This window comes from Zootermopsis nevadensis, unplaced genomic scaffold, assembly GCF_977971745.1.
Source record: "Zootermopsis nevadensis isolate Lab colony 2312 unplaced genomic scaffold, Znev_1.0 Znev_ptg000028l, whole genome shotgun sequence".
Taxonomy (NCBI): Eukaryota; Metazoa; Arthropoda; class Insecta; order Blattodea; family Termopsidae; genus Zootermopsis; species Zootermopsis nevadensis.
The window spans coordinates 4514658-4542150 of record NW_028259160.1 but is presented as its reverse complement, the minus strand read 5'-3'; the positions used below and the strand labels follow the sequence as shown (position 1 = coordinate 4542150).

Genomic DNA, 27493 nt, shown 5'->3' with positions numbered 1-27493 from the left:
ATATGTGATCACATGGGACAGATGAAAAATGCTTATAAAATGTCATCAGAAAACATAAAGGGAGATGATCACTTGGATATTTAGATGCAGATGAAAGGATAATACTGTATTAAAATGGATCTTATATTAAATTTTCACGAGGAAATCTTTCGGAAGCTTCAGAATAAGACGACATAAGAATATAACAAGTTCTACAAAACCAGGCCGTTTGAATTTGAATTGTATTTAACTGCTTTAGGAATGTATTCTGCAATGGTATGAAATTTATTTATTTCTTACTTTAAATATCCCTGTCCCGCACATGAGACATGATGAGTAACAACACAAACAGAAGAATATAACACTGTTGTCGGATGTCGTCTGGGTTTGTTGCGCCGTGTAGTCTGGTAGAAGTTTACTGCTACAGCAAGGACCTCTGAAACGTCGGCATACTTCTACCAGATTACGTAGCGCAACAACCCAGAAGACAGCCATCTTCGGACTCACCGCCGTGAAAACCTCAAAATCCTACCGTTGTCGGATATTCATTTTAACATCAGATGTCGATGTGCGCAGCTGCAGACCGGAATAGTCACGGCACGTACCGGAGTAACAGTGTAACCATAATTCATAAACAAAACTGGCAAACTTGACTTGGCCAATGCTGCTTCTAGGCGTACAGCACTCGGCACTGATACGAGGGACCATCACATTCTAGGAGGGCCGCACGAGCGCCAAGCACTGGGTTGTGTTATTGCGTAGTCAGTTCACAAGAATAACACATTTCCTCTCTCTCGCACGTAACTTTCCTTTATTCTAGAAAGATACTAACAATGGACAGAAAGCAAGTAGTAAAATCTGATAGAAACATAAGGAATAAAATTCCCAACCCTTAATCTAGGGGAAATTACGTCTTGCACCATTAACTTGTAGTTTTCCCCAAACACTTGTCTAAGACCAGAGAAACAGTATCTAACTTCTCTAAAAAACATTACATAATGTTACTCTATTACATCTTTCAGTTTGTATTTCACATGTTCGGAGCATTCTGGCGTCGGCTATATAAAATTGGTGGGAAGTATCTTTGTCTCTCCCATGCATCAGTGAGAAAGCTACACCTTGGAGCTAGTGTCAACACAACACAGAATTTCGGCAATTTCTGCCGGGATTAAAAAGAAAAACACTTATCATAAATAACGTTAAAAGGAAAATACACGGAAAGGTAAAAGAACATATACAATATATCGGGATATTAACGCCGTAAAAGAATTGCAACGTTAGCCAGCGTCCTAAAAAAATATATTTACGAACAGGAGACGATAAACGTAAATGAATAAAAATACTGATCTTCGTAGAAATATATAAAAACATTTCATACTTGGATACATGTGATTAATTCATCCTACTTTGCTTTCTATGCCATTTCTGCACAGAAGCAAGCTATTCAAATTCATTTCACTGGACTTTTTACATATACGTCTGATGCCCGCTTCCACTCTACAAGCCTTATTCCCCGTGTTCATGTACGAAGTGTGAGTCTCCTCATAATCACTCTATGTTTCTTAAAACATTATCACCATTTTGCGCTAATTTACGCTAGAAAACAATTAAATTTAGTGAACATAAAGAAAGGACCGAACTACTGATCTTCTTTTAGGAGTGACTAGAACTTCACTTCTTATCAGAACCACAGATAAGACTCGGGTATGAAACATGGCTACTTTAATAAATAATCGAGGGGTTTACTACAAAATATACTGGAAATACCTGAATTATGATTATGGCGATATACAAATGACACATTTATAATGTTAAATGGTCTTCTAGGTGGTGTACAAAACCACCTACACAACTGCGTGACATCACAAGGCCACAAATAAAAACATTCAATGCAGTAAGAACCCCGAATCACGTTCGGCGGATTCCGGTTAATCGGCACGCATCGGGATTAGGACACTTTGGCCCAACTGAGCGGATGCCCCGATTAACCGGAATCTACTGTATTCATCAGTTGCTGCATCAGATTTATGGAGAAATAACTCAGTTTTAAGGTAAAATGAAATGTAATAAAACAAGTATCTAGTATTTGAATACTAGCCATTCTTTACAGAAAGCAAAGTTGCTTCCACGTTGAACCACGAAAGTGAAGGGGATGTACAGCTCCGTGCTGACCTCTAGGGTAGGAGACGCCTTTCCAGCAACTAGTGAATGTGTGGAGCTTTACCTCCACATTTTCACCATCACAATTTAATGTGTGCCATTTTCAGGAAGGGTATGAAAATGAAGCCATATCAATACATGATAAAACTCGTTTCATAAAAATTTACAAACACTCTAACTGTTATGAATGAAATGTTCTCTTTTCTTCATGCAGTGAAGACGAAACAAACAAAGGCAAAATTATTGCTACGTAAAACTTAAGAGTAGGGGAAACTTTTCAGTTAACGGGACACACTGGGCAAAACCAAATGTACCATTTTACAACATTTTGTTTTCTTTGTGGATTGTCAATTTAATCTTCTCTTTTTTTAGTTTTCATATCAGTTTGTCAACTCACGGTTTAAATGCTATAAATATTTTGTGAAACTTGCGGAAAAGTTCCACTGAAATTCAACACGGAATGATTTCGTTCATATCCATGTTGTTATCGTTTTCATTCCTCCATCTACTTCTGTCCTTTGACCCACGCTACCTTCCAAACTGTTACTACAATGATTTTGTAATCCATATCAGCACTTCTAAAATCTGTCTAATGGTAGCAGCACTTGTAAAAAAGGATAATTTGCACATGTAGCATCATTATTTCACATAAAGTACACCACATTCTCTTATTTTGTGCAATTACAATAGTAGTGTAGTTGCATTTGGAAAGGTTTTTGAATTAAGATTTAATGTAAAATAAATAAAATATTTATTTATTTAATTTTGAATGTCATTTTTCAGATGGCACTCTTTTTATCACAGTACGGTAAACTCTTGTTTTACAATTTGAATATCCGCCGGTTTGAAAATTTTTGTAGTAATTTTGTTTTCCCCAAAAATCATGGAAATTTCTATACTGCGATTAATAAGAAAAATCCGGAGGGCACTGATGTTGGACGATGCTCCAGGACATCCACCCACCACACATCGGAATGAGTTAAATATCTGCTACCAAACACCACCTCCATTTTACAACCAATGGACCAGGGCAACGTAGCAAATTATAAAGCCTACTACCTCTGGGAAACATTTCTTCTTCTTCTTCTTCATCTATGGCTCTCCGGTCCGTATTCGGTCCACGGCCTCCTCAATTCTCCTCTTCCAATTGCAACATGTCCATCAATGAATACTGGATGTCCTAAAATTTCATGAAGGGCATCAACGACGTCGGTGCTGCGTGGGAAGAGGTCACATCAACTTGTACGAATACAGTGGTGGAAAGTGCGGCCCGAGTGTGTACACACTCAGGATTTCAGAGAATTTGAGGAAGTGCCAAAGATCGCAATCGAAGTTGCCGCAAGCCGCAATTGTTCGGGAGCTGGGGCTCGACAGAGCGGAGCCTGATGATGTGACTGAGTTGTCGGAGAGCCATTCTCAGCCTCTCACAAGTAAAGAACTGGAAGATTTAGCCGTACAATCGACGAGAAGAGCCCGTTTTACAGTCTATAGAAACCCGCGACCTATAGGAAATTCTGGCTGGGATCGACAGGTACACCGATCATGACTGGGAACGGAGCTGGAACCCATCTCATTGAAATACGTTATAATTTCTTTAACTTTCGCCAATTTGATATGCACCGGCATCTTCAGGAACCTAACCTTGGCGTAAAACAAGGTTTACCTGTACTTGCTTTGCCTTTTTGCATTCACCAAAAACTGCCAATTCAATTTAATTACCGAGTTCTTTCACATTTACTGGCGTACGCGCTTGTTTCACAGATAAATCTACAGCCCATTTTGAGTTTTTTTTTGGTCTATTTCTGTCATCTGCAAAAATTATAAGAGACGTGACAGGATAATATTAATGGCTTGCTAGAATGGAAGCAGTTGTGGCACGTTCACCGGCTCTTACTTGGAGAAACTGTGGAAAAGCATGAAAATTTTCAGTGAAAATGGAGCACGGGACGTTCCGAATACAAAGTAAGACTGCCAACTATTTACCTGCATTTTGTGAGCAGTGTGACAAACAATCATACCCGTTACTTCGGTTACCACTAGACAACAGCCTGTAACTGGATTGTAGTGTTTCTGTCAGTTCTTACACTACGGACGTTCCGAGCAACGTTGACTGAAACAAATGAATTACCTGCTACACTATAGCATGGAGAATCAAAAAAATTCTTGCAATTAGGCTGACTATATGACATAGGGAGGAGAAGGAGGAGGAGGAGAAGAAGAAGGAGGAGGCGGAAGAGGAGAAGAAGGAGGAGGAGGAGAAGAAGGAGGAGGAGGAGAAGGAGGAGGAGAAGAAGAAGGAGGAGGAGGAGGAGGAGGAGGAGAAGGGGAAAAAGAAAAAAAAACCCGACAACTTTGTCACGGATCATAGCAGGACTTTTCTGATGTTTTAAGTTGGATGACACTTACTCCATGGTAATCATTCATGCCAGCCAAGAATCAAGTCTCTGCAACATTCTCACTGGCATTACAGAGTTCAACTGCGTGCCAACAACCACGTTGACACGCACTGGGAAGAGCTGCATGTGTACTTTTCTCGGAAGTTACGACGGAAGAAGGTAGGCGGGAGATGATTTACCTTCGTCACACATGTCCATCTCTCAACTGTTGCTATGTTGCTGGTACATGGGATGCTGTTGCTGCTGGGGTGAGTGATGTTGTGGTGGTTGTTGAGGAAGGTGTTGATTGTGTTGGGGTGGTTGCTGTTGAGGTGGTTGCTGGTATGGTACTACCATCACTTGAGGAGGAGGCGGCGGCGGCGGCGACGGCCCGTCATCTGGATGGTGTCCTTCGGCTTCGTACTTACCTCTCTTGAACCGACCGTACAAAGATGAGTAAGGTAAATTGTAATGGATGGCTGCTTGGTTGATACTCATCTGTCCAACACGAACGGCTTCTAGGGCCTCGCCCATGGCATCTTCTGACCACGGTGTCGGATTTGAACGCGATAACTCGATGCCTTCCCTCTTGCAACGGCCATATAACGTTCCAGTCGGGATACCAAACTCTGTTGATGCTCTCTGGACTGATGTAGCGCCAGAACGGATGGATTCTAAAGCTCGTTCAAGATCATCTGGACTCCAGGTGGTAGGTGCTGCATTGAATGGCGCAGCTAAACGGATTCCCTCGCGTCGAGCTATCTTGTACAGGGTGCTACTTGGTATACCTGTCATGCATAAAAACATTGTTCTAATATGGGGGAAATTATGCTTAAAGCATTCTTATATATATTCTTTACTATAAAATCTGGTTTCTAAAATATGTAAAAACAATTCCTTAACCCAAAATATGTAGCAAAATTTATTGAAGCAGATTTCAAATTATTCACGCATCATTCTATACAATCATTAATCAATTCACTATCACTGTGTCATTGTTATTTTTTATTCTGTTGTATTGTAGGCCTACCATATTTTCAGTTGTGGCATAACGGAACTATGCTTTTACTCGACTTCCACAATCAGAACAACAACACAATTAAAACAGAAATTAGAATGGACATTTTTACTTTATTGCACGCACTCCCTTATTTTTAAATAATTTGGTCTATATGACAGAAGCTAAATTTTAGTGCCAGAAGCAATCTAATTCATAGGAATATGACACTAACCCAAACTCTGCCCAAATCTTATTTTGCACCACCACTAAAATTTGCAGTTAGACTTTTGAGAACGAACATGCTGCACCAAAAACGAATGTCAGCACTGAAAATTAATATCAGCTGAAATGTGACACAATATGGACAGCAGGTCACCACCCATTTTTAAACATAAAAAAATTAACAGACTTACAAACCTGAAAAATGTCAAGCTTTATAAAACAAACCAGATGTAACTAATAAGCAGATTAAAGGAACCTCTAGAGAGATTAAAATACTTTGTTCTGCAAAGTGAAGAACGTGCCAACAAAGACCAGGAAGATATGGACGGCGATAATGAAACTCACCATATGCTTTACTAGCTTTGTTGGCTGAGATTGTTCCAGTTCTTAATGCTTCCAGTGCATTATTAAGATTTTCTTCTGTCCACGATTTTGTGGGGCCTTCCTTCTTAGGCGTGTCTATGCCCATACGATGGGCTCGCTGCCACAGCGTGGTGGATGGAATACCGTACGTTGCCGATGCCTTAGTTAAGCTCATATTGTGGTTCCGTAGAGCATCCAGAGCTAGCTCCATGTCTTCTTGAGTCCACGTCTTTGGTCCACCTTTCCCAGCATCACTACTCACATCTACAAGAAAGAATGTCAAAATATTACAGTTTTAATCTGTTTGCTGCTTGTGCATGTTGCTACATGACTTCAACAACTCCCAGCTACCTCAACAGCTATGTGAATTTCTACAGAGACCACTGAACTGATTCACTCTTATGTTATTTCTCAATGCTGTTTCAACTGCAGAGGTTATATGGTGCCAAATGAGATGGGAGTTTGAAAGGATTTTAGAAGGAGGGTGTAGCTTCTCTGCAAGTACTATGTAGGCCAGTGGTCCCCAGTGGGTGCCTGCCAAAGCTTTTTTTTGTGTGCCATCGTTGTTACAGAAAGAGGTTATACTGAATAATGAAGGCCGTTCAACCATGAACACTATAAAATCAAAGCGCAGATCTCGACTTACTGATGGCCCATGTTGATGATTGTTTGCAAGCAGCAACATCATCCCACACTCCCAAATTTGAAAAACTGGCCGATGAAATGCAGCGCCAGATATCACACTAACTTCCCACTTGAGTAATATTAATTGTACTTATAAAAGTACGTATTTTTGATTGCATCGTTAAACGTCGTGTCGTTTTGTGTATTATTTGGTGTCCGTATCTTATTAGTCCAGAGAAAAGAAAATTTGGCTTTGTTAATTGGTTGGTGTCCGCCACGATCTCATAAACTCTCAAATGTGCCCGTAGGCACAAAAAGGTTGGGGACCACTGCTGTAGGCATTTACCTGAAGAAGGTGAAAGAAAAATCAAGCAAACCTCAATCAAAATAGCCGCTTTTCTGAATCTATAAATCTGGCATGTGCCTTGATGCCATTGTGTATGGGCACAGGGATGGCTTTATATTTGTGATTCTGAACTTTACTACTTACCTGAATGCCCTGATGATGATGGGATAAGGCCCAGGAGCTCTGGTGTGATCATCATAGTATGCATTGTATGTTCATCTTCACCCACACTTTGCTGCAATAGAGCAGCACCATTAAGGTTCTGGTAGGTAGGACTCTGGAGAAATGCCCAAAAAATTACTACATCAAACATTCTTTTCCGATAAAAACAAGTACAAGCTGATTAAAATATCACAATACAACAAATCAATACATTTCTTCACGGCTTGAAAAACATGCCGATCGGCACGCACGAGGTAAGTTTACAGGTGTGGACGCAGATACTCGCAAGTCAATAATATTAACAGGTCTCATATCAATTAATCGATCAATATCTCTTTTTTAAAAACATGACGCTAATATACTGGTGCTACCTATCCAGCACTTGTCTCTTATATTAGCTGTGATGTGGCCAAGCAAAAATGGTTTAAGTGCACAAAAAGAAATGAGCGGATTACAGCATCATATATACACATATATATAAAGATGGGGAACTTTTGACCAAACAACTCTATTTCCACAATATATATGCATGAAGTTTTGACATTGTATTATCACCAATTGTTTTTATGTGAAAAGCTTACCTCACAGATACTCCAATGAGAATATTTTAAAAATATCTTCATTTATCTTTTTGTTAAGGGGTTAATAATAAAATAATGATATGATAACAACGACAATACTCCACTTAATGGTACCTGCACCTTGTCATGGTGGTGGGGCTTGAGTACCTCAGTGGTAGGGCCTCCCTAGCCAGATTGGTCGAGGGGGAGAGGTCAGACTAAGACAGGTACCCTGGTCCTCCAGGTTGGGGGTTCGTCGCAAGACTAACAACCTTGCTCCGTAAAAAGGAAGATGTTTCAAAACCTCAATCAAAGCCTCGGACAGACGGACCTAACAGAGGACCGAATGGAAGAGGAGAACTGAGGAGGCCAAGGACCTAATACGACCGGAGAGCCATAGAAGAAGAAGATCAACTACAATATCATCTCAGGTTTTCCACATATGTGAAAATTTGGATTATGATCCGAGTTCTGATGCAGTTTAGTCTCGGAAGAACTCATTATCTCCATCTTCTGCCATGAAGACATGTTAGCATGTTAGTAACCATCTATGATACTACACAGGACCCTAACACAGATAACATTCCAAATTATGATGATTGCTATGATGCATGCTTTACAGACTGGTGAAGAGCATTTCATACAATTTTTCAAGCCCCAGCTATCTTCCTGACCTACGAGTCATAATATTGACAATGATTATCACATGGGTTTGGTATTCAAAGGGTTCCATATGTGATCACAACTGCTGCCACTTACGATATGAGCAGCAGGAGAGACTGTGCCAGCAGACATAGGTTTGCTGGAAAATATCAACAGTCACTTGCTGAGAGATTTACTTATGTACTTTTACTGTTTCACTGTTCTACATTTTTATATTCAGCAGCATTGAACTTGAACTCTCATGCGTGCAGCAACCTACAAATCGACCAAAAAAAAACCCCTTAGTGGACTTGACTAAGTTACCATTCGGAGCCAGAACTCAGTGGCCTTCATAAAATCAGGGGATGCTAATTATCCAACACTGCAATGAAGAATTCTGTGTTTATATTTCACAAATTTCCACACAAATAGCATGTTGAACAAATAGATTTCATCTTAAGAAATACAACATACTAACGTGAAAAAGCAAACAATGTTAAAATTTCTAATAAAGAAGATAACATACTTACCCTATCAGACATGTGACTGTCAATATCAATTGTTTCTGCCTGTTCCATTGCTCTCAATGTCTCAAACTTAACTTTAACATTTTCCTCATCTCTAGTACCTTCTGAAGTATCTATAAAAAATATAGAATAATAGTAAATAATACTAAGACACAATTTATTATATATATAAGGCTGGGGCTACATGACCGTACAAAGTACGTCCGTTGTGACGAACATCACGATGTCCGTCATAGAATTATGATTTGTAAGTACAGACAATAATATTATAATTTTTTTTCTAAATCCTTTCAAGCTGCCACGGTAATTAGCGCTTGTGTGGTGTCCTCACCTAAGTCCGTACAAAAGTATGTCCGTTGCAACGGACGTACTTTGTACGGTCGCGTGGCCCCAGCCTAAAATGGATGATGATAGCATCAGTTATTAAAAAATAAAATGGCTTTGAAGATCAGGTCTTGGGAATCCTTGGTGGGGTCACAGACAACCATGAGATAGATTCCTTTCTCCCTTCTTAATACCCAATTGAGAATCTAGCAGAAAAAGTTTGAGGAGCCACTGACACAACTGTACATATGTACATAAATATCACTACAGCAATGGAACTGAACTTACCTGTCAAACCCCTGTCCCTGTCGTGGGCCGAGCACTCATTCATGTCCATGTCTTTGACTAGTGTGGCTGCCGGAGCGGGGGGCTGGGCCTCAGGGGGGATGTCCACATCTGTTGTGTTGCTAGAACTGTGGCTTGTCCCTTCCATTACGATCTGTGGCGGCTGCGCAAGCCCCCCATGGGGCGCCATCACCCCCGCTGTCGGCACTGCCCCATTCCCCAACTGCCATGAAACACATAACACCAACACAAGCTTTGATAACCATCGGCCAGAATTGTGTCACACAGTTTCTCTTGTGGCAGGGGATGGTAAGTCTATTTTGACACAAAATTTTAGTTTAGTTAGCAGTTCTCAGATATGCCTCAGAATTATAAAATTACCATTTTTGAAGACATAATTTCTTTTATTTTCATATATTTTTTTCTCTAAAATTCTTAAATTTGATAAATCACTTCTGAGAATTATTAAGTCATGTATTACTTAGATGAAGAGCTTGTGCACTGCAAAATTCTAAGCTTGGGAGTAGGAGGATCACACAACGAAAAGCATTACAACTAGTAACGTAAAACAAAAATATTAATTTCCTGTATGAGATCTCAATATGTAACTGCAGCACTTACTTAGCTTACAAAATGTTCTAGGCTGCAGAGACTGGGCCCAATGAGAAACATACAATGATATGACAAAGACTCATTTGTGATCATCCATAATTTGTATTGTTTGCAATCTTGAATATCACTCATCACCAATTAATTCGTCCAGAATGCAAATTACACATTACTTTAGGTTGGAAAGCATTAAATCAAATGGAGATGTAATGTTAGGGGCAGGGATAGAAAAGTGTCTGTAGTACAATATTTTTAGACAAGATTCAAGGAATGGAAATTCTGATAATTAGGGCTGTAAAAAAGAGTTAAAGAAAGAACCTAGCATATATACTTTTCTCTTAAATGCTTATATTTCAAATTAGAAGACAGCTTAAATCCCCACCACCAAACACTGCCATCAATGATGTATATTTTTTAAAAATATATTAACATGCAGTAGTTCTATGTTTTCCCCACATCAAAAGCAACAGCTATAATGGTATTACTCATGGTAAAGAATTATAAGAAAAGATTACTGGAAGCTAAAACAAGAGAAACTTGGAGATAAAATCTCTTTTCTTCCAGCCCTTGAAACTATTCTCATACTTTTATAAACATATCCAAGATTATTTCCAGTTATCAAACACATTTAAAATAACCGACACACAATAAATAACACACATTAGAGACTTGCTAATATCACCATAAAAATCAAAAGTGTACCTCACAATTTAGTTAAATATGGTGGATGGACCATGATACATCCTCAGTGCGAAGACAGAACATTTCATTGCTAAATTCAAAACAAATGTGTATATAAACAAGAGTGACATCTTCCTGTAGTCTAAATCACCAGAAATAAAATACCCACACTACCCATACTTATAGCGGTACATATTTTCCAAACTGACACATTAAGGCAGTGGTCCCCAACCTTTTTGTGCCTATGGGCACATTTGAGAGTTTCTGAGATTGTGGCGGGCACCAACCAATTAACAAAGCCAAATTTTCTTTTCTCTGGACACCAAATAATACACAAAACAACACGACGTTTAACGATGCAATCAAAAATATGTAGTTTTATAAGTACAATTATTATTACTCAAGTGGGAAGTTAGTGTGATGTTTGGCACTGCATTTCATCGGTGAGTTTTTCAAATTTGGGAGTGTAGGATGATGTTGCTGCTCGCAAACAATCGTCAATATGGGCCATCAGTAAGTCGAGATCTGCGCTTTGATTTTATAATGTTCATGGTTGAACGGCCTTCATCATTCAGTATAACCTCTTTCCGTAACAACGCTGTCACACAAAAAAAGCCTTGGCGGGCGCCACGTTGGGGACCACTGCATTAAGGTTTATATTAACTGACATCACAATTTATTTAATTCATATTATAACTCAGCTTTGAATCACAAATCTCAGATAATGATTTGATTTTTTAAATGTTCCATCATGAGATGAAAAATAAGATTTTGATTATGCTTTTGATCTGTTTGAACATTCACATGTACATCTTAATGAAACATACCCATTTGATTATGTACATTTGTTCAACTTACAAGTACATAATTGGTATCGGAAGTGCTACTTCACTCCACGAATCTTGTAAATCAGGGGTTCTGAACCTGCAGCCCTCATGTGGGACTTTGATATATTTTGTGTGGCCCACATACCTGTTACAAAAATTGTGTCACTCTGTGTGATGAAAAATAGTTTCTTGATATCAGAAAACATGTTTTATCAATCTTTCCAACTATCCAGCTTAGTGAAAAATATAGAAGTATGACATGTCTTACTGACAAACACTTGGACAGATACAAGGTAACTGTGTGTGTGTGTGTGTGTGTGGGAAGGAGAATTAAAAGATAAAACCATATAAATTTCCTAACAAATAATTTCCTTAGAGCATCCTGAGCATGAATGCAACAGAAAGTGAATGCATGGTGTTCTCTAACAAAGGATAAAGTGATTGGTCCATTCCTTTTCCCTGAACTGACCATAACCACCAACTACGGTATGCCTCAAAATGACGATGATCCTGACTTCATTTTCCTATTATATGCTATGGCTCATTTTGGTTGCATTCTTTGTGAAAGCTTGGATAGGCAATTTCTGGAAAGATGGACTGGCTTCTTGACCAAGGAGATCTAACCCTAGTGGACTTTAAGTTATGGGAATATCAAGGATGTCTGTCATCAAAGTACCAGTACTCAGGCTTAAAAATGCTGAAAATCAACCTATAGACTAGTCAATATGATTATGCTATCCTCACTCTTTAGTGCCTTCATCAAGAGAGTTACTGATAGTAGGAAAGGAAGAATCCTGATTATCTAACCTAAAGAGAACTGAAGAATGCTCAGATAATATGAAAGACTAATTAAAAAGATAAGGGTAAATATCAACTCAATTTATGATATTATTAAATTATGAAGAAAATACAATACAGCATCAAATGAAAAATACCACAAAAAAGTATTTATTTAACACAATGTAAATTTATAATTAAAGACTATTTTTTTTAAAAAGTGTTTGCTTTTGAGCCTCCTTCCTTTTCTTTATGGCATGGTCACACCTGCATCTGTAGCAAATGAGTACACAAAATGTAGCAGATACATGGTTTAGGGAGTGTCAATCATTCCACTAAATACTGAGTTGACTGTAGATAAAGTGGTATGTTCCGACATGCACACCAGATAAAACAGAATGTTGAACAATTAGAACTCAACTGAATTTATTAATGTACTGTTTATATTATTATCATACAGATATTAAAACTGTTACAAAGCTAGCCATGAACTTCATTTAGTTCCATTAATTTGCAGTGACTGACATTTTCATAGGAAACATAACCATTTCCCCACAAGTCCTACTACGTTACACATCTAAAGAATTTACACAGGTTGGCCAACAGTCTCCATTTCTTCAGAAAAATTAAATTTCTACAAAATTTGAAATTCAAAACTTCCCAGCTGTAACTTCAAGCTAATCAGCATCTATCTATATATCTACACTCCATGAAAAATGTTAATGGCTATGCTAATATAGACACCAGAAAGTTTTCTCTACTACTGGATTAACAATTCTATTTCAAGTATGTGCATTATGCAAGGGCAATGTATTGGAAAGAAAATGGAAGCGACTGGTCACGGCCCATTTCAAGGGATAATCCAGATGTTCACCTGGACAGACTAGGGAAAATCATAAAATCTTCATGACAGCCGGCCTCTGGACTGATATTTTCCATAAGGAGCGACAACCACTCAACTCTTACGTTCAATACGTACTTATATTTGAGGTGGCTCGCATGGAATTGTAAAATTATAGACTGGCCAAAGACTCATTTATACAGCATTCTTCATGTAGTATTAGTCATGAAAAAAAGATTTACGTTTAATACTACAATATGAAACGATAGTGGAAAAGTGCCATACAATATGCATACTTAATATGCCTCATTATATGAAAATCTCCCTAATGCATTTCTCCACTCAGACCTTCAATGTGGAATGTTAGAGAGTAGCACCTGCAATGGAAAAACATTGTCAAACAAAATCCTATGCTTCTAGATTGTAAACAAGAATACTGTGTTGCATCGGGGTTCAAAATCTCACGTCTCGTGTTTTTAATTTTTCATGAGGTAAAGTTACTGTAAGTGGCTACTCAAATACTGCTACTGAACTGCAGAAACAACAAGCACGTTGCGTCTATACAATGCTTTTTCGAGATTTATTTCAAAACAAAATGTAGGCATTTCAAGATTCCTACACAAATCAAGAAGAGAAATTAAATTACACAGGAGCCATTGGCTGTTTCATTGCTGATCACTCACGCATATGTGAGATGTTGCCCACGGTTCTCCAGTAGATACTAGAGATGCCTATATTAAATATAAACTACCCTCGATAATGGTGCGTGGCTTTAAAATTTAATCACTGGAATGAACACAGCTAAGAGTCAAACAAGGAGAAAGAAGTAATAGAATCTGGAAATACTAGTATTTTTAAACAGAAGGTTAGGAATTTTGAACTGAATTACTGCACAAATAGGTAATGGGATATTTTAAGATATTTCCTTATGTTTACCTGAAAGAATATGCAAAGCTTAAATGTAAGACGTGTTATGACATTCTACATGCAGATGACAGAAACATGGAATTAGTTCTGGCTTAAACAGTATTGAAAAAGTGTGACGAGTACAAGAAAAACTGAACAACCATCAAATACAAAGTCCACTGTCTATCATCAGAAATGTATTACGCACAACCACACATTTACAGCCTTGGGTTAACAGTCTGCATAATAGGTAAAGGTAAATTTTCCCCTGGTACTTGATTTAAGTACCACACCATCCCGATGTATGAGACATTGTAAAAGTTGAGTTAAGGAAATATGTTCTCCACTGACTATAAGACAGGTTACGATATCAATGAATGTGGGATATACACAGTATCTATCACATTTTGGGAAAGCTAAGAGAAAGAAACTATGAACAAGTTAATATTCATTGATATATAAACATAGACATGTAACAGAATAATGTAAGTGTACCAAAACACTGTACAAGGAAAAGAGAATTTGAATATATGTATGTTCATCAGACTAAACAAAAACTAAATGAAACACAAACTAATTTATTAGTCGACATGTACATATAAAGACACAGAGCTTGGGGGGGGGGGGGGGGGATCTCTATCCATTTTGGACACTTCCTAGGACTAAGAACTTGATAATATGGCAGAAGTAACAAACTATGGGTCACTCCTCCACACACAATAAAACTACAATCAAAACTGAGCTTTAGTCACAAAATATGGTTTTGCCTTCAATACCATCAACCTAATCCAGTAAAGGAGCACAAATTTATCAGATTTACAAATAATAGTGCATAATAATACAATCCTTATGCTACAAGGCCTTTCATATGAGAATATAATTTCTATATGCAAATATAGCTTCTGCATATCAAAAGCAGTAAAGAAATTCATAACAAGCACGGATAGGTCAAGAACAAAATTTCAGGTCTCTAATGCAACAAGTACAAGTCTTCTGGGATGTCATACCATGTAGAATGGTCAATATAGACCAACCTCTCAGAGGCACATACTGTCAGGAGGGAACAACTTTATAATACAGCAATCATATACAACCTCTTCAGCATGCACCCACTGTTAAATATCTTGCAAAATTTATGTAAAATAATATATGCTTCTTTGACCTAATAAAATATACAAAATAAATTAAATTAAAATAAGTTAACCTGTCCCTGAATTCTGATCACCCAGAGACATTCATCCATATATGTTAAAAAACATTATTGTATTCAGTAATATAACTACAATGGCTTGGTAAATTCCCTATGTCAAAATACTTAGAGAAAAAAAGAGAGATATATTGCCACTTTATCATTAAGACATACAAAAGTATCATCTGCTATTACATTATCATCAGCTTCTGAAGAGCTCCATTTGCTTGGTCATGGTGAAAGAACTGGTTTAAATTATGTACTTCAAGTTTCCAATGAAGACCCTACATGAAGAAACACAAATTACTCATGCATCTTCAACATTATACAGATGACAGCAATACACTGGAAGTAATAGCACGGGTCCATGCAAACCACTGCATTAAAAAGGTTGAACAATGCCAGTTAAATAAGCATTTTCATATAACAAGCAAAATTCAACTGACAAAACAATATGAGTCGATAAATCATTTCTGAAAGTAAGGCAAGTCTTGATTGCTGTATTTGTTTGAAATATTTACATGCAACAATGCGAATAAGAATTCAAAACCCAAATGGAATATGTTTTATTAAATCTGCTAACATTACAAAATTACAAACACCCTGATGAAAGGCCTCTATCTTCTCTTGTTTCCATACTTTCAGAAATGAGCAATGAGAATCAGGAATGACAACAGGATTAATATTTATGATAGCTACTGCTAACAGGACTACGAAGGACTATTTATAAGCAACGAATGGAGTACAAGTTTCGGTTATGTAAAATTAAAACCAAATTTTCACCATCATGCAAGTTAATTTACGAATGCCAATGCCTATTACCAATCAACAAAAGAATATAATGAACTCAGGATTCACACAAGCCTACGGAACTGTCATACCGGCTAATAACACAACACTATCTACTCGAATATCCCACCATTATTGGAGTGACGAAAAACATATCGGGTATATTGTTCCACATTTTTTGTGACATGACGTTTCACTCAATTTTGACACTTAGGGAAAGTATTTTTGTTTTCTGAACACTTCATGCAATGAATTCCGGCCCAGCTATAATCGTCCCTTTGCAATGTTTCCGTTCTAGTGGAACCGCAAAAGGGCTGGGCGAGGACCCGTACTTTCACATCGGATTCAACTTCCCAATCGCATACAAATTCGATTCGTAAAAAAAAAGAAGAAAAAGAAAAATTGATTCCAATGCTTTCAGTACGGCTACAAGTAAAAGTACTGAATAAAATGAAATGCCCACTTGGAATAACTTTTTGAAATCCGCCCCCGAGGCCTACAATTAACGCCAATATTCAAGACGATGACCAATTTCTTTGTCTCTCTTTAGTGTTTCACTTCAGAACACTACAACCCCCAAATACTTTTGCGCCATTTTGGAATTGATGTCATATAATGGCAGTCACAGAATAGTACTACCAGAGGGAACGTTCATTAGCTACGTCTTGTGCTGCCATCTTCCGCGGAATAAGTAAATGCTTTATTGACGTGACTTGAACGACTCATTTTTTTTAAATCTGTTTAAAGAAACCCGTTACTTCCGCCAATGTAAATTGTAAGGGCGTAGAATAAATACACACCCCAAGCAAACATGTTGAATTTCTTTATATGCAATGGGAAACAGGGCAGAGATGCAGAAAATAACGTGGCCAACTGGGCACAATGAGCAATACACCTTTTCAAAGAAATGTACAAAAAGCAGCACAAAAGTAAACCTTCTGAATCCATGAGCTGACTTTTGCACATCCCCTTTCAAACCGCCACTTCATTTAAACAAAATGTAGAAACAAAATATATAAACCTTGACCAGTAGGTATATTGGTTACATCAAAGACATCAGAACAGTGTGATATGTTAATGACAAATGAGAATGTTTGATGGGAAATTTTGGAATATTATAAGCTAGACTTTTTGCCATCTTGCTCCTCCTTACTCATTCCATCTTCTATTCCTCTCTTACTGTATTATTTTCCATCCACCATATATTTTTCATCAGTCTTCCTGACGGTTGTAACGTCATTGCCTAAACATACCTGGATTTCAACTCTCTCCATTATAACAACTCAAAATTTCATTCAACTTAATTCTGAGTAGTGTTCAGTTTTTTAGAGTAAGGAATAGCTTTATAGAATTAGTGTGGAAAATTATTCCTGTATTAAATTTTTCAATTCTCTGTTGATTTCAATGTGCATGATGAGAATTGTATTAAATATACAATTTTTTTAAAAAAATATTTTGGCCATTAACCACATGAAATGGAAATGTATCAGGAAGAAGGCAAATGCACAAAGTTTGGAAAAATACTAAGATATGACTCCATTTCAAAGAAATTATCATACAAAACAATGATAGCCACAGTCATACATTACATCCATCCTTTCTGATTTGACTATCCAAAGAGCTCGGTAAAGAGTACAAATTACGGGCCAAATGAATCCAGTTCACACCCTCAAATCTAATTTTCCTATAATATATATTCACATTATTTTTTACCCCTAACCATCCTTCATTTTGTCATACTTTTGGGGAAAATACAAATTACAAAACTCCTCATTATGCTATTATCTTCATCCTCATGTTACTCTCTCACTTACACTGAAATATTCTCATAATGTCCATATAATTTTACAAAACAACATTTAAAATCAGAAATGAGAGGTTACACATTTCAGTACTTTACGTTACCACCAAATCTTATAAATTTAATCCAGATTTCCTTAAAGCAAACAGAAAACCATTACCCCCATACTTCTACATTCCAGCACATCATTTACCATATGCCAATGTTGGTCTTCAGCCTTTAAGATGGAGGCAGTATGTTCCTACAAAATGCTGGTACCTACCTACATGTCCACGTGGCCTTACAACCTAGAAGACTGACATCAACATCTTTGTAAGATTTGAGGTTTTCACAGCGGTGAGTATGAAGATTTCTGTCTTCTGGGTTGTTGCAACAACCCAGAAGACATAAATCTTCATCAACGTCTTTACTGTTGTGAGGAACTCAAATTTCATATCATTTACTGAAATATTTATTTTTGTTGAAGGGTCACTAAGCACATACTGTTTATGAAAATGGTAAAATACATCACTTTTATGACTTCCTTTTTCAGTCAGTACAGGCACAATGAGGCGGTCCCATCTATATGCATGATTCATCTCCCTAATCACATGTTAAAATATATGAAATCTGTGTCTAAATGAAACTAATTCAGAGGTGGGAATACAAATGAAGTTGATTTAACTAATAAGGACAGAGTGACAGTAGCAGAAACTCCAATTTATGTGGCCAAAGCCACAGGGAGGGTCTCCACAATTCAAAAGCTTGTGTTTAAGAAAAACTAAAGGATTTGATTTGTGCACAGAGTATGGCATTTCATCCTCTGGATAATTTATTTCAAATTTTGAATCTCAACTTGTAATTTCTGTGACAGGAACTGTAAAATATTAAGTAAAAAGAATAATCTGAAGTAAAAATTAGTAATTCTGAAAATCCTACATTAGCTGTCATGAACCTAGGTTATTTACCCACATCATCAAAATACAAACTCAGAACTTTACATAAGTGCAGGCATATGACTTTTATCTCTCTGATTAGTAAAAATTATTAGAATTTTAAGGGATGTCAGTTCCCACACTTTCATTTAAAAGTGAAAACTGTATTTAAAAAAATTAAATGTTGGTAAAATTGAAGCAGTGGAAATCTCTCTTTTACTACCATGAAGTAATAGATTGTTTCAAAACATACCACATTTTTCTAGACAACGTGATGTATGAGGCTGTGGCATACTGAATTCCACCAAGCAGTTATTTCTGAAGACTGAAAGATCTTGTATAGCTCTTATGTGAGCATTCATACTTGACAAGTGGAAAATACAAGTATGTTTCAAGATCTAACATGACAGCTAGTTTGAGCTTACTTGACAGATGGCAGAAAAATTATAACTTTTTATGAGCCTGCATTCAATGAGTGACTACTCAGGATATTGCCAATGGGAATGTTTAAATGCTGTAAGCTGTACACAAGCTCCCAGTTCATAAAGTTAACTGTGCCAGTTAAAAAAGTAAAAAGTAAAGATATATAGAAACAAATACTTATTCAATATATGGAAGGATATACAACACATGAAAACTTAAACCAGCTTAACAGACCAGACACTTCTGCATTTGAACATACCAATTAAATTTCACATGTAGGATTTGAGGTTTTCACAGTGGTGAGGCTGAAGATTGCCGTCTTCTGGGTTATTGCATCATGCTTGATCTGATCCGTGGTGTAACAGCTCCAGAGAGCCAAAGCCGACTACCTTGACTGCTGGCCTCACATTCACATGCCCAAGCAGAGGTGAACAATCATCCAACCAGATACAGAGTGACCTGTGGTCAGCACGACAAACCCCCGGCCATTGCTAGTTTTCATGACCGGATTACGCTACTCATTGTAGCTCCCCAATTTCCTCACGATGCTGGGTTGGCACCGGTCCCATACACTGGTCGAAAGCTTATGAGAAAATTTCTTCTCCCAAGAGACTCGAACCAGCGCACATTCCGTATCGCTGGTCTGAAGCATGATGCATCAGACCGCGCGGGACTATTGCACCATGCAGTCTGGTAGTTTTCCAGACTATATGGCGCAATAACCCAGAAGATGGTAATCCTCTAAATTTTCACATTTTTCACAATCATTGATACTAAAAATGAAAGCAAATGAGGGACTGGTTGCCTGCAATAAAAGTGGTACTTGACATGTAAGAGGCAAGTAGGTTATTTGTCTTTCCCCATTACGACATGCAAAAGAGTAATAATTCAAGTCAACTCAGGTACTCACCTGATGCTGTGGCACTTTACTTTCCAACACTACAACTGGGACTTCAGGATTGTCATCTTCAGTTGAGGTTGCCACAGTGACACACTCAGGAACATGGCCTTCAGCAGGACGAGCAGAAAGCTCTGCTACACCGAGGTCAAGTACAGATGTTCCTGTGGGAGTTCCAACAGTTGTTACAGGCTGCTGTTGTAACTGTTGTTGTTGTTGAAGGTGATGACTGTGGTCACATTCCTTGAAGATAGCTCTTCGCACCATGTCTGGCCCCCGCTGACGTTTGGTACCAGATAAGCGGCGTAGCTTTGTGAATGAACGCCGTGACAGGATAGGAAGAGGTGTTACTTCAGCAGCTCCACAGCCACCATTACCTTCTCTTCCTTCAGGCACCTCACATAAACCCTTTATCTTCAGCTGATCAGCAGTTTTCAGCAGAGACTACATAAAGAACAAAAGCACACTTAATTAAATTTGAGGTTTATTTGAGATTACTCACACTAAGACATTGCATTCTAGCATACCTAACACAAACAGTCATCACAGTGTGAACATATGCTATAAAGCAAGCCTTCCAAAAATACCCAGCATGAATGTATGTAGTTCAGGGTTCTAACAGTAGTTCCCAAACCTCCTTTTCCCTGGACCACTTGGAAATCGCTGTAGATCTTAGAACATTGTTTAATGATTCTTCTGCAATCTTTGTCCCTATCAGAAATCAAATCTTGGCCTTATCATTTGAATGACTGAGCTGTGCCAGCTTCTCTTATCATTTAACACTGAGTTTTTAAACAATTCCAATAATTATATATGTGAGACAAAATGTGAGATTCTGGGTGTTTGAATGGCTGTTGATTGGCGTTGTACTTCCTGAGCCCTGTGCTAGTCACATAACAAAATCCATTCACCTACTGTCATGCAGTATAGTGACTAGCTACGGGCTGGACAACCGGGGTTCGATGGTATGGTTTATATAGATATTTTTATATGTGCCATTGGTTTGTATTAACTAAACAAGCATTTCTGTAAAAAAAAAAATTTAATGACTAAATAAGAGTTATTTTAATCTTATCACCAGCTTTATAAAACATAAGTGAAGCTGCATATGAAAAAAAAATATTGAAGGGCAGCGAGACATTGTCCTTGTCAGCAATTCCCTATTAACAAATTAACATATCTGAAGTACTGTTAAAGATGTTTTGTAGGATCAATCATGATGATTGCAGGCTTCTGGGTTGTTGTGCTGTGTAGTCTGGTAGATTTCCACCAACATTTCAGAAGTCATATTGCCTCCGTCATCAGGGCGATGAAAGTGCCAATCGAGCGGAAAGGACCGGTTACTGTCCAGTCCCCATAAACCTGTCCCTTTCCGCTCGATTGGCACTTTCATTGCCCTGATGATGGAGGCAATATGACCACTGAAACGGTGGAAATCTACCAGACTACACAGCGCAACAACCCAGAAGACTGCAATCTTCGGACTCACCTCTGTGAAAACCTCAAATCCTACACAGGATCAATCATATTTCATTATAATGTGATTGTTTTATGAAGTCTGAAAACAATAAAACCAGCCCCATGAATTCACATGAACACTGGAGCCTGTAATAGCTTTAAAACAGAAAAAGGATATCATCACATACCTGTAATTCAGCTTGAGACACGTCGATTTCTCCACGATAGACAAATTCAATTATGAACTTCAAATCACTAAAGCAAACATCCTGTGGCATAATTATTGTTGGATGTTTACATGGATTTTCTAGGAGCAGCTTCTGAAAGTATGATGAACATGCAGACAACACAACCTATGAAGAGAGAAAAGAGAAAAACACTCCTCAAATCTAGCTGCATAAAGTCAAAAACATGGTATGATTAGCAGTGAATTTGTAAGTCATAGCAACACTATGCACAAGCCTACTAATCTCTGCCTTTTTCCTAAAACCTTAATAACTAAGTCAATAGCTTGTGTATGCAAAATCTTATGTTTCAGGCCTTGGCCTTCCATGTTTGGAACATACATTGCATAATTCTGTATATTTATATGTTTCTGTTACTTCATGACTACAAGCCAGCAAACAGTCTACCTTTGGCTGTGTTCAACCTGATATGAAGCTAGAATTGCTCTCTACAAGAGCAATAAAAGCAACTTACCTAGATTATAAAAGATGCTACACACTCTTTCTATCACATACAAATAAGAGTGTTGACTAATAGTTATCAGTGTGAATGGCCAAGACTGCATCAAGTATAAAACAGCAGGTTAAGTATTGGGAATCACTGATAGTGGATATGGTTCCGCAGACTTTTGAATGTATATTTTTGTGTGAACTGTATGTCAAGCATGGTTCTGTAAGAAAGTCTCAGAAAGTTTTCAGTAAAATTCATGGGGGTCACAATTTCAAGCAAAGCAGTCATCCGATTTGAGATTTTCGCAGCGGTGAGCATGAAGATTTCTGTCTTCTGGGTTGTTGCGCTGTGTAGTCTGGTCGATGCTAACCAACGTTTCAGAGGTCATCCATAAGCTTATTAATAAAGTCCGGTATACTGGGTCACATTTGGACACAAAACCCAATACAAATGTGCTTACGGAAAAGAAAGTTACTGAAATAGGGGTTAGACTAGAATATTCAGCATGACAGGCAATGAGATGCTACACATAATAGATAGAGATTTCATTATAATTAGTATAAAAATAAATAAAATTAATTTACTTTAACCAAGCAACGAAAAGTTCTTTAAACTACTTACAAAAAACTTCTTTGTATAACCCCAACCTGTTTAAATGACAGAGTTTGTACATGTACAAGAATATTTTAGAACTTCATGTAATCATGTAATACTTTTATCGCACTGAGATTCATCATACCAAATCACAATAAACTTGCAGGACTCAGCTGAAGGTAAACTGCTGCTGATAGTAAGGAAATTTCACGAATGTTTCAGCATGTACGAAGGCACTTAAGCTGTGACAACAAATGGATAATATAAACATCTGACTGAAGTTGATTGATTTAACTCTCACCACGTGACAGTCCTTGCTTCGGTGCAACCAACAGCCTTGTGTGAAACATACAGGGACTCCAGTCCATCATGAAACAAATTACTTTGAAATCAGAGGTTGGCAGGCTACATGCTTCTTCCCAGAAATCTAACCATAAATACCTTAAAGGCTGAGGCTTTGGTCTTCCCAGTAAACTAACTATAAATGCTCTTACTGGCTTAGACCAATGCACAGCTGTATTTCAAACAATAGATGCATCTACGCATGTGACAGAATCGTGTTGTGCTGTAAATAACGTGAAATACAGCTGTGAACAAAGCATATTTATAATGTACTTTTTTAAAGAATAAGTCTTGGAGGAAATGCCAAAGAAAGTTTCATAGAAAATTTCTTGAAGTGCCTTCCAAAGTAACAATTTACAAAATAGTGGCAAAGTATTTTGTGACAGGATCAGTGTTAGACAAAAATAAAACCTGAAAGACATACTAACCAAAGAAACACCTCTTGGCTAGGCCTCCAGACTGTGAAGCAAAAATCTGATATTGCAGATGGTTTTAGAAATCTGTGTTTAATGGTCTTCTTGACCCTGAATTTAAGTTCTATTCTGATGAAACATGATTTACATGAAGTAGATATGTAGGCAGTCAAATCAACAGATACTGGTCTTCAGCAAATTCTCGTGCTGTTCACAAAGTACCTACACACAGGTGGCTGTTTCCTGGATTGTAGCGCCATGTAGTCTGGTAGACGTTCACCAACATTTCAATGGTCCTTGCTGCTGTTGGTAAATTTCTACCGGACTGCACAAAACGGCCTACTTTATACTCACCACTGTGAGAATCTCAAATCCTACCTATACATGATCTGAAAGATGGAGTGTGATGCAAAATGAATAGAGGACAATGCTATAGCCTACTCTCACTCTCAGGATACTCAGACAACCCGTTCTTCAGTGTCTTGAGCATCTGCAGATCCCAACTTTCGTTAGCTTTGATCTATAGACATTCGGTAGGACTTCTTGGACGAGTGATCAGCCCATCACAAGGCCTTTACCTGTACACAGGACAGCACAACACAGAAAGACGCGGACAAACATCCATGGCTTGAGTGGGATTCGAACCCATGGTCCCAGTGACCAAGCAGCACAAGGCCCACGCGGCCACTGTGATGGTGCTATAGCCTACACAACTAATAATTCTATGAATTCATTAGATAACATTCTTGGTAATGAGTGATGAGTCAAGGATTGTTTGCCTACCTGCTCTCTTTCTCTCTCTATGGTGCAGGATATTCTTTGTAAAGTCAATTGTTACTCGGCTTGTCAAAGAATAGACCACTTTATTTATGGGAACCGAATGTTCATCACCTTGTTCACAAAAGACTACCACCAAACTCTATCCTGAGTCAGCTGCATCCAGTTTGCTCCATCGATTCCTATCTCCCTAAGGTCATCTTAATGTTATCCTCCCACCTGTGTCTAGGTCTTCCCTGTGGTTTTCTACCTTCAGGCCTCCCAACCAACACCCCCTAAACACTCCTCACCCCACCATGCATGCTGCATGTCCTGCCCACCCCATCCTCCGCGATTTAATCACCCTAACAATATCAGGTGAGTAGTACAGGCTGCAAAGCTCATCATTATGCAGTTTTCTCTATGATCTGTCTTCCTCCCTTTTAGGTCCACACATCTTAATGTAACACTGTTATGAAAACTCCTCAAACTATGTTCCTCCCTCAAAGTTCAGTTTTGCACCCATATACCACAATTGGCAAAATTACAGATTAATACAATCAACATAGACCAACAGGTGTGTCCCATTCAATTCCAAACTGCCCTGATTTTCTTAGACTTTCCTGATAGCATATTCCAAGACAAAATTGAAAAGGAGCGGCGATACAGCATCTCCCTGTTTCAGGCCATTCTGAATAGGAAATGTATTGGACAAATGTTTAATTACACATATTTTGCTACATATTTCACTTAAACACATTTGAATTTGCCTGACTAGCTTCTTAGGTTCACCAAATTCAAGCAAAATGTTGTAAAGAGCTTCTACTTTAACTAAGTCACATAGGCTTTCTTGAAGTCTATAAATAGATGATGGATTGTCCCATCGTACTCCCATTTTTCTCTACAGTATGGCAAATGCAGAAAATTTAATCAGTTGCAGATCTATTATGAGGGAACCCACACTTATGATCCCCAATAATTTCAATGACAAAAGGAGTCTACTTCACCAGGTGAATGTGGGATAAAATGATAACAAGACGGAGATTCATCAATAATTATTACAGTATTATCACCCTTTTTATGAACTGGTACAATAATAGATTCCTTCCACTACTGTGGCATTTCCTCCTTATTCCATCTAGAGTGAATAAGTTTGTGTATCTTCAAACACAACATTTTGCCTCCTTCTTTGATCACTTTGGCTGGAATCTGATCCAGGGATTTGTAACTTTTCATTTTCTCCACTTTGACAAAGCTAGGTTATGGTACTAATGGCTCAGCTGTATGTATGTCTATCTGTGTAATATAACCAACCCCATGAACAACAGTTAAAGAAATTTTTCCACCTATTTAAAACCTTGTGGGGATCTGCAAGCAGATAACCATTCTCATCTTTAATAATATTAAATCTAGGTTGGTAACCTTTCTTAAAATAATTTATGCCTCTGTATAAATCTCTAACATTTCTGTTTCATTTTAAAAAAATGTTAAAAAGTGACAGTGAAAATAGTACAGAGAAGTATAAGAAGTGATAAAACTGCTATGGGCAATGATGACATTTATTTTAATTATACTCTGTATATAAGGTGTATTTCTTTACAAAAGACTTAAAGATTTGTTGTTCCTATTCCCTTACCACACCTGTGTATGGGCTGTAATCATGAATAAACTTCCGAAGGAGCTCTTAAATGGAAATGTACCTTGGCAGACCATGTTATACAAATATTCTGGGCTTGTTAAATTATATGATTAAAGTGTAGGCAAAATATAAACAGTCTACCTTATGTGCTTTGAGGGATGAATCATTACACGCTAAAGTGACATCAACAAAGGCCTCATTGCGCAGAAGTTGATGGAATACAGATGTCATATTGGACTGATAATTATTCCAACGCAGGCAGTAATGCTGACCTGCCATGATGCTGTAAGGAAATGAAAAAAATTAGCAATGTTTTCTCAGTTATAACTGCTTTTAGAACACAGTAGTTCTCCCAACATATGTTTACTTAAAATTTACATTTTCCTCGTAAACAAGTTTTAACTTAAAATTTCATTCACTGTGTACATACTACGTTAATTTAAATTGTTCCTGTGGCTACTTTCTATTATATATGCATAATATTCGAACCATTTCAGAACAATGAAAACATTTAAAACTTGAATGTGCAAACTACAGTTCGTTGTGTTAAATATATCCATTAATGAAATGCATACATTTCAACTTCTGCTGAAGCATTTAAGGGCCGAGCTATCTTGGCGTAACTCCCGTTATCTCCATCACATAATTTATAGGGGAATATTACTTCCGAAAATATAAAAAAAAATCTATGGTGGGGGAACGTCAATCATCGATTCCCTTGCTTATACTCCCGACTTCGTCGCTCTCTATCCCTCACCGCGTTTCAGACACATTTGAATTTCACTGCCAGTTACTAATTTTGAAATTGTCAATTAAAGCAACGAAGGATTTCAGATTTCGTACGTTGATGAATGACGATGCGCATTCTCAAACCACAGTCGAAAAGGACGAAGTGAAACGCGCGGCTAGAAAGCGGATGACGGAGAGAGGAACTAGGGCATGAGACAAGGCACTACTCTTTCTTTATATTGTCGCTTTACTGACTGCTGACAACATATTCCAGGCAAATATTTTGTTCTCCTTCAATAATTACAACTAAGTTCTGATCACTGTCATTGAGGTTTCATATATGTTAAACATGACACAACAAATCACCTTTTCTTATATACAGCGATAAGAACAATATGCAGGAAATCACTTCCAGGGCGTTCTCATTTCTTTCTCAAGGATTTTTTTTGGGTTGATTTACAGATTTTAATTCTTCTCCTGCGTTTTAAAAAAGTGTAATAAATTTTCTTACCTTCTAAGTTGACACTAAATCTACGAACAGACAGTCACAGCAATCAACACCACAGCAGAAAACAGAGTAGACGATTTTTAAGCTATTTTGTTGTGGACCTACTTCTTCCTCTCAGCTCTCTCTTTTGACTTTTCACCGTTCTCCTTGCTCCC

At 37.7% G+C, this 27493-nt stretch overlaps 1 protein-coding gene and 1 long non-coding RNA gene across 5 annotated transcripts; both read right to left on the bottom strand.

Moving 5' to 3' along the window:
* Nucleotides 1–762: 762 nt before the first annotated feature.
* psq (BTB-domain-containing protein pipsqueak) lies at nt 763–27493 on the bottom strand. 4 transcript variants are annotated; one of them, XM_022059422.2, is made up of 9 exons: nt 27342–27493; nt 26243–26384; nt 21871–22035; nt 20237–20668; nt 9573–9792; nt 8964–9073; nt 7214–7346; nt 6082–6363; nt 763–5302 (listed from the first exon to the last, which is right to left on the bottom strand). In XM_022059422.2, exons 2-9 carry the CDS (start codon nt 26378–26380, stop codon nt 4737–4739), a joined length of 2046 nt encoding a protein of 681 aa, XP_021915114.2. In that variant the 5' UTR covers nt 26381–26384; nt 27342–27493; the 3' UTR covers nt 763–4736. The 4 variants fall into 4 exon arrangements, with proteins under 4 accessions (XP_021915114.2, XP_087212979.1, XP_087212977.1 ...); XM_087356853.1 differs by having other exon boundaries at nt 7214–7304; XM_087356851.1 differs by lacking the exon at nt 27342–27493 and adding an exon at nt 26677–26973.
* LOC147872328 (uncharacterized) lies at nt 12607–20229 on the bottom strand. The gene is made up of 4 exons (XR_015537355.1): nt 16319–20229; nt 15595–15683; nt 13601–13681; nt 12607–12736 (listed from the first exon to the last, which is right to left on the bottom strand). It is a non-coding gene; the product is annotated as an uncharacterized LOC147872328 (long non-coding RNA).